The sequence below is a fragment of the Tamandua tetradactyla genome, chromosome 4, assembly GCF_023851605.1.
Source record: "Tamandua tetradactyla isolate mTamTet1 chromosome 4, mTamTet1.pri, whole genome shotgun sequence".
NCBI classification, from domain to species: Eukaryota; Metazoa; Chordata; class Mammalia; order Pilosa; family Myrmecophagidae; genus Tamandua; species Tamandua tetradactyla.
The window spans coordinates 172,102,553-172,111,328 of NC_135330.1; the positions used below are offsets into that span (position 1 = coordinate 172,102,553).

At 34.5% G+C, this 8,776-nt stretch overlaps 1 protein-coding gene across 1 annotated transcript in view; it reads right to left on the bottom strand.

Moving 5' to 3' along the window:
* Positions 1-8,250, bottom strand: part of LRTM3 (leucine rich repeat transmembrane protein 3) — a 55,779-nt gene extending 47,529 nt beyond the window's left edge. The window contains exons 1-3 of the mRNA XM_077158618.1: positions 7,845-8,250; positions 7,676-7,730; positions 7,542-7,584 (exon numbers count right to left, since the gene is read on the bottom strand). Coding sequence (XP_077014733.1) covers positions 7,542-7,584; positions 7,676-7,730; positions 7,845-8,168 — 422 coding nt within the window. The 5' untranslated portion in view covers positions 8,169-8,250. The remainder of the gene's footprint in view (positions 1-7,541; positions 7,585-7,675; positions 7,731-7,844) is intronic.
* Between the last annotated feature and the right edge of the window lie 526 nt (positions 8,251-8,776).

Below are 8,776 nucleotides of genomic sequence, written 5' to 3' on the forward strand. Positions count from 1 at the left end.
AAGGACTCCAGTAAGAGGATTAAGATCCAAGCCTCAACTGAAATAACGTAATCAAAAGGTCCCACTCATAATAGGTCTAAACACACAGGGATGGAGTAAAAGAATGTGATTTTTTCTGAGATACATACATCTTCAAAGTATCACACCTTATGTCCTTGAGGAGTTAGTTCACTTTGATGTTTTGTATTCAAAACATAGTAGCTTTGGTGACATTCACCATCCCTTCCATTTACGCACACAATGTGCACATACACATGAACACATTTCTTTTTAAGTATAGGATCCAGTTAGACATACATCTACTGCTAGAAAATGTTAAATACCAATATATCCTGTCACACTTTGCCAGTACACTAGACTTCATGTTTCAGAAGAAAATGTAGAGTTAATTTTGTCTAACAGGAAAAGAGTGTTGAAAACATGAAAATAGAAATTCAATGTTTAAGGACAGACATTTTAGAGCCAGACCACACAGGTTCAAATCTTAGCTTTTTCAGTTACTAGCTGTGTGATCCTAGGCAATGTTTTTGTATGGATTTGTAATAGTTTTAAAGAGCAAAAGTTTCAAATTTTGCTTGAATCCAATGTATTGATTTTTTTCTTTTATAGTTCATGCTTTTTGAGTCACATTTAAGAAATCTTTGCCAAACCCCAAGTCACTAAAATTTCCTTCTGTATTTTCTTCTAGAAGTTTTAGAGTTTTATCTCTCATGTGTAAGTCTGTGATCCATTTTCAGCTAATTTAATATGTGATGTGAGATAAAGATTGAGGTTCAGAAAAGACCAGAGAGGATTTAATTAAATTAAAATACAATAACATGGAGAGTATATACAAATGAACAACACGCATGTAGGAGATAGGATTAACATAAGACCTGTGGAACTAGTTGGGAGTAGATGACATTAGGATGGTGGAGGCAGTAAACTGCTTTATGTTATCTGATTTATGTAGAACCATCTGGGAGGAAGAGAATGTTTGTTTACCCCAAATGGTTATTTTAAGTATAAAGGAAGAGCACTGAAGATAAGAACTTTGTTCCCTCAGGAAATGCATGCATGCCTTTTGTCATTCTGCAGTATATAAGCAGGATCTGGTTAAGAATAAAATTTTCTGATGTCTGTGGTCTGTAATCACTGAGCTTCAGACCCCCTGAACCCATCTGTGTCTTTCTTTTGTTCTTTCTTTCATTCTTTCTTCCATTCTTTCTTTCATTCTTTCTTTCTCATCATTCCTTAATATCCTTCGAGCTCCATTTCATAGGAAGCAACACATGCATATAATTTTTAAACATTTATTGTGAAGGATAGCATATATATATATAAGCAATAAACTTTAAAGTACATTGGAACAAGTAGTTATAGAACATATATAATTTTTTTCCAGGTTTTTCCTTCTTTTTTTATTGAGAAATCCAAACAACATACAAACACACACATTCTTAACATACAAATATTCCATACATAGTGTAAAATCAATGGCTCACAATATCATCACATATATTCATCACCATGATCATTTCTTAGAACATTTTCATCACTCCAGAAAAAGAAACAAAAAGAGAAAAGAAAAAACTCATACATGTCATACCCCTTACCCCTTCCTCTCATTGACCATTAGTATTTCCATCTGTACAATATATTATAAACTTTGTTCCATTTTTTTTCTATACCTCTTACCACTCCCTTTCATTCATCACTACTCATAAATAAATCTACTCAATTTATTTTAACATTTGTTCCCCTATTATTTAGTCATTTTTAATCATATTTTTAACTCATTTGTCCATACCATAGATAAAAGAAGCATCAGAACAAGGTTTTCACAATTGCACAGTCACTTGCAAAAGCTATATCATTACACGATTATCTTAAAGAAACATGGTTACTAGAACACAGGTCTACAGTTCCAGGCACTTCCCTATAGCCTTTCTAATACACCTTAAACTAAAAAGGGGATATCTATGTAATGCGTAAGAATAACCTCCAGTATAAACTCTCAACTCTGAAATCTCTCAGCCACTGACACTTTATTTTGTCTCATTTCTCTCAGAACACATAATATTTTTTTAACCAATTAAAAAATGCACTTTTTAAATAAACAAACATGGGCCATTTGTCAATAAATTCTAGAAAGCAAACTAAACTCTAACTCTCTACAAAAGAAAAAACAGAAAATAGTTTAAAATGTGAAACAGACACACATAAAATACAATAATTTTGAATACTTAAATGCCCTGAATAAAATAATTCTTATAACAAAGGAGAAGTCAAACTTGCAATTACAGACATCTAAAAAAATAATGATGAAGACATTACATTTAAAAATGTATTTAGTTCAGCAGTAGAATGCTCGCCTTCCACTCTGGAGACCCGGGTTCAATTTCCGGACCATGCACCCCTCCCCCCCAAAAAATATTTAGAAGAAAATTCATAAATTTAAAAGCTCAAATTGTTAGATAAGTTTAAAAATTATGGCTTAAAAAAAGCTATGACTTTAACTAAAAAGTAAAAACTATTGGAAGCAAGATGAAATAAAAAACAAAAGCAGAAATATAATGAAAAAATTCTTTATGCTAATCAAATGTTAAAAAAACAAATCTTGGCAGTATAATTTTAATTATAACACACACAAACACAAATATACAATTCACAAAACCATGAATATGAAATGAATTGTTAACCCAGATAAGGAAAATATATTTTAAAAGAAGCAATTATATTCAACTTTAGGTGCATAAATTTAAAATTTCTGGTGAACGGAATAGACAAATTTCTAGAGGAAAATATGATTTTACAAAATTGATTCAAGGACTATTAAAACTGAATAGAATAACAAGAACCAAATAAATAATGTTGAAAGTTGTTAAACAGACCTTCTATGTTAAAGATAGTGAAGGCCACCTAAATTTAAATTTGTCTACACATCCTCCAAAATAACTTTCAATCAACAAGGAAAACAAAATGTCAACGCCATCAAAGACAATTAGGGATGTATATGTAGTTAAACAAGTTGGATTTCTCTAACTGCAGTGAGAGAAATCAGACACCATGGAGAATAGTTGGGTATCTTAGTAAGACAGTGTTAGGAAAATCTATTATTAAAATTGGGCTTTGGTTAGATGATTTGGGGGAGGGTCTAAGGAAGTCTGGGTGTGCTGTAGTTTGGATGCAGTCAGAAAGCTGGACAATTCTGTGATTGGGTAAAGAAGTAGTAAGAAAGAGGGATATTTGGTATTTTGTGGGTTGCATAATGACTGGTTTTGTGCTAAGAGAAAATTATATGGCCTTGTTTTGTCTTATTTTTTTAATGGTCTCAGAGTAAGCTGGGGTTGGTATTCTGTAAGCTTGTATCTAATTGGAGAATAAACATCACTTAGTTCTGAATACCAGAGGTTTTCAAAAGCCAAGGGTGCTTTGCTTTTTACAATAAAATACACGTAGCCCATATCATTCCTTCAACATTGCTCAGAAACAGACGAATATGAACTTCAAATTATCTGTAGGTAACGAAATAACAGCAGCTCTCAAAAGAGCTGACTCTGAAGCTCCACTGTCACAAGCTGTGCCAATAGCAAAAGGAGTCTAAAAAAGTGTACCATTAAAAAAAGAGTCAGGGGCAGTATAACAGTGGCACCGGGACAGAATTCTCGCCTGCCATGCAGGAGACCTGGGAATTGCCAGAAGAAAAAAAAAGAAGAAGAATGGGGTGGGGTATGAAGCAGACAGCCTAAATTCCAGAAAGAGAAAGTCTCACTGAGTACAAAAAGAGTGACACAGGTCTGAGGCCTGGCATATAATGACACTGCCTACAAGCAAAGGACTTGAAATGTTGTGGATCCAAAGTGGCAAATTTAAAAAGCACTTCTCTTGGGGGAGGAGAAAGTAAACAGAGGTGGTGCCCTTTGGAGATAAGGTAATAATGAGAGAGAAGAAAGAGAAATTAAGAATCCTGCAGAAACAAAACAGAGCCTCAAGACTTCTCAACCCTCAACTCCATCCAAAGTGAACAACGAAAACCATTCATTAAAGATACTGCGCTTCATTACAGTTACATAAGAGGACACTTTGAACTAGGAATCATGAAAACCAGATAAAGCCCCTAGGCAACGAATAAGAAAAGAACTGGCTCCCTTTCTTACAAAACAGCTGTTAACAGAAAATAAGAATGAAGGTTTCAGCTGATGAAAATTCCCAGCCAAAAAACAATCATAAAACAGAAGAAAATGGTAACACATTACTTCATTTTGAATGAAATTCTCTCAAATTTAAAAATGTCTGGAGTTATGAAAAACAAAAATCCTTGAATCATAAATTCAAATATTAAGAACAGAAATGAACAAAAATTAAGAAGAAATGAAAAGCAAGTGGAATGATTCAGGAAAGAAAGTGAAGAAAAGAGATGAAATTCATCTCATAAATGAAAACTCAAAGGAAAAAAAAAGAAGACTCAAAATGTGCATGAAGGATAATACTTTTGAATGAATGTCTTTGACAAAAGGCAGGAAACCAACCAAGAGAATAAAATGATAAATGAATAGGTCAGAGAGAAAGTTTAAAAGTGTAAGACAGGAAGATAAAATTAAATATACTTCAAACAAAACCAATGGAATAGAACTAATATTTAAAATTATAATCCAAGAAAACTTTCTGCAAAAAAATAAAGAAAATCTGAATTTATATATTGAAATGGTCAGCATGTACATGAACATTTATCAGGAGTGATTAATTCTAAGACATATTCTATTAAAACTATTAGACTTTAATGATTAAGAACAAACTCCTCAGGCCTACAGGCAAAAAGAACAAATTACTTAAAGGGCAAGAAACTTAAGTTGGCATCAGACTTCTCAACAGTAATAAACAAAAGAAGAAAGGCCAATAATAGAGTAGCATTTTCAGGAATTTCAAGGAAAAAAAGTATAAGCCAGGATTTCATAACCAAAGTGTCTAAGAATCAAGGCTACAGAAAAAAGTTTCAAACATGCACTCATATGGTTCATCAAGGCTGATAAACACAAACTCCATGCTCTGATCTTATTAACATGAGACGGTCTCAGTGGGAATGAAGACGAGAGAAAGGATATGCAGAGCCCTCATGAAAGCAAACCTGAAAGTTGGTGCTTTTTTCTGCCAGAAAATCATGTCATCTGTTCCTGGTCCACTCACTTCTATACCTTTTCATCTCTTTTCAATCCCCAACATATTCTTCCCTGTTCTCACTCTTAACTGGCAATCTTGTTTTCATTTCACTTAGAAAATTGAAGCAGTTAAAAAAGGGACTTTTCTAGGCCCCTTGCCCCACACCTATACCAACAGCTGCACCCACATACCCTGCCCTCCCACCTGTTACCACAGTTGAATTATCCATAGTCCTATCTAGAGCCATTATCTCCACTTGTCCTAGAGATCCCATCCCCTGTCACCTCCTGAAGGACATTGTTTTAGCAATTGTCCCTTCTCTTTCCTACATCAACTTTTTTTTCTTCTTTCACCTGGATCATTTCCATCAGACGAATGACATGTTCACATCATACTTTAAAAACTTTTTCTTCACTCCACTTCCCAATCACCCCCCCCCCCCCTTTTTGCCCCCCTTTGCAGCAAAACTCCTTGGGAGAATAGTCTCTATTTGCTGGTTTGCATTCCCTTTACCACCCCTCCCCACCTTTCAAATCCACTTCACACCACAGACTACTGCCTCCACCTCTCCACCGAAACTGCTAAAATCGTGGTCATCTTATTTGACCTAGCCACAGCATTTAATAGATTTGATCACTTCTTTCTCCTTGATAATATTCCTTCAATCAGCTTCTAGGACAACACATTCTTCTGGATTTCCTCTTCGCTCCTTCTCTCCCTTTGCTGGGGCTTCCTCTTCTCTCTGAGCTCTTAACTGGAATGCCTCAGGGCTCAGTTCTTGCTTCTCTTTCTCTGTATATTCACTGCCTTGGTAATCTCAATCAGTTTTGTGGCCTTTAATACCATCTGCTTTAGTTGCCCAGCTGCTAAAACAAACACCATACAATGGCAGGGCTTAACAGTATTTCTGTCAGGGCTCACAATTTCTGAGCTAGAAGGCTTGCTTCCTTCTGAGGTTGGTATCTTCTGCCTAGCCAGGAATCTTTGGGTCTCTTGGCCTTCCTGTCACACGGCAATGCACATGGCATATTATGTCCTGAAGATTCACCAACATTGTTGCACATATCATGACTTTATTCTGTCTTACTGGTGCATATTATTCCATTGTCTGTATACACCACAGTTTGTTTATAAACTCCTCCACTGATGGACATTTGGGCTGTTTCCATTTCTTGGCAATTTTGAATAATGCCACTATAAACATCAGTGTGCAAACGTCTGTTCATGTCCCTGCCTTCAGTTCCTCTGAATATATACCTAGTAATGGAATTGCTGGATCATATGGCAGTTCTATACTTGGCTTCCTGAGGAGCCACCAAACTGCCTTTCTGGGTGGTTGCAACAGTTCTTTTGTTCCCACAAACAGTGAATAAATGTGCCTCTTTCTCCATACACTCTCCAGCACTTGTGATTTTCTGTTTGTTTGTTAATGGCCATTCTAGTAGGTGTGAGATGATTCCCACTACTCCTTGATTCAACCTTGACACTCCCAACAACCCTAAAATAATCATTATTTCTGTACTGTTTATTTTCTTGCCTTTGCTCATGTCCCAAAATGCTTATCTAATCATCCAAACTTTCTATCTTTTGAGGCTAAATTTCATTCATGCTTAAAAACTCGGCTCCAGCATTACTTTCTTCATGAAACTATTCCTAACATACCTAAACTGGCTTAGGTATCGCTCACATATTCTCATAACATTTCTATTACTGTGTTACCATATTGCATGGAAATTATCCTTTATCTATTTGTCTCCTCCACAAAATTATAAGCTTCTTGAAAACAGAGACTCTTAAGGCTTTCTATTCCAGTACCAAATAGTATCCATTACATAGTAGATACCTAATGATTGTTGAATGCATTTTGATGAGAACAATCAAAATACTGACAACAAGAATAACGATATCAGTATTTAATTCCTAGCACGGTTATATCTGTAGGATGCTGGTAAGCTCTGATTTTATAAACTCCTTCCAATGGATTAAGTCTTGTAGCACCTAACTCAGTATTTGGTTGGTGCAACTAAATGAATGCTGTTCAATTGATTGATAAGAACTGATGAGTTCTGTGTATTGAAAATGAAGGTTAAAATAGAGAAGCAGGTCACTTACACCTCCCTAAGCTTAATTTTCTTCATCTATAAAAACAGTAATAATAATAATAAAAATTTAGTAATAATATCTACTGCCTATCCCCAAGGATTGTTGTGAGGAATGAGTGCAATAATATATGAAAAGCCCTTAACTCAGGACTTGGCACATAGCGACCATTTAAAATAAATGTAGATTAAATTATGATATTGAACAGCTGTCATCCTCTGTATATTATGGGAAAAGATTTACTGAAAGGCAGCTTTGACAAGAACATAAACAACCTAGTAATTTAAAAATATATCACTTACCTTTCTTTTGAAGGTAAATTAGCAATTGACCAATTATCTAGAGCTAAATGGGAATTAAAAGAAACAGAATATCAATGACAGAAGCTTAGAATGAATAAGTTTTCTATTAAAATATGAAATCAAATGATATTTACCAAATTTCACACTTTTCAGGTAACTGTCTTCATTCTGTTTCAGAATGTCTTCTGTCTGTTTGAGACAATAAAATGTTAGAGAAGTAATTCAGATGTCAAAGCTCCACAATTTTACAAATAATTCTTATATGTTATTTTGAAAATAGGGAATCGACCATTTTGTTCTTACCTCCTGGTTATCAGAACTACTATTTTCTGAAAGTACAGGCTTCTTCTGAAACGATGTACAAAATTTTATGAGTACTATCTCAAAAATAATTCCTAGGAAAATTATAAAGATGATTGCCGTCCAATCATTTTGAGAAATCCAGGACTCTAGAAGGTCCCAGAATGTGGAAAATGAAATATCTTCCAAGCCACCCTTGATCCCCTTTTTAAATAAATAATATTGCTTTGACATTTCAATGTAATATGTGAAATAAATTAGTCTCTCATTCTTCAGTCCTCGATTTCGGTTGCCCCAAAACACAAAAAGTTGGTATGTCCATCTCATAAACACATCTAATCCCAGAAAAAAAAATTTCCAGTGCTGCTCAGTGCCTTATCAAGGCCAGCAAGGATTGCTCTGGGCCTAAGTAAAGTGAGAAACGTGTCATAATGGGTATTTAACTGAGCTCATATCAACTTACTTTAGCAATAATGAAAGTTCATTGGTGTGACATGTATGGTGCTACAGTCTTATTTTGTTAATTAAAATTTAGAAAAATCTTCTATTAATTTCATAAAAATAAACATAATCCTATAAGCAACTCCTTAGCATAGTGGGGTTATTGCCTTATAATCCAAAAGTATAGAACAAATATGAATTGGTAGAAAGCATTTGACATAAACACTATTACCACAAGAGTAGTGTATTTTATGTTTTTTCTGGTCAGGAAAATATGGTCTTTTTTTAGAGTCAAAGTAGGTTTGCCAGATTTGGCAAATAAAAATACAGGATACCCAGTTAAATCTGCAGTTCAGGTAAACATTTTCTTAGTGTAAGTATGTCCCATTGCCATTAGGTAGGACTCATGACAGCATGCCTCTTATAAGCTTGCCTGATTTTTTTTCTTAAAACAGAAAAACTCATTTTAGATTTATTTTTTCTAGAGGGGTCTG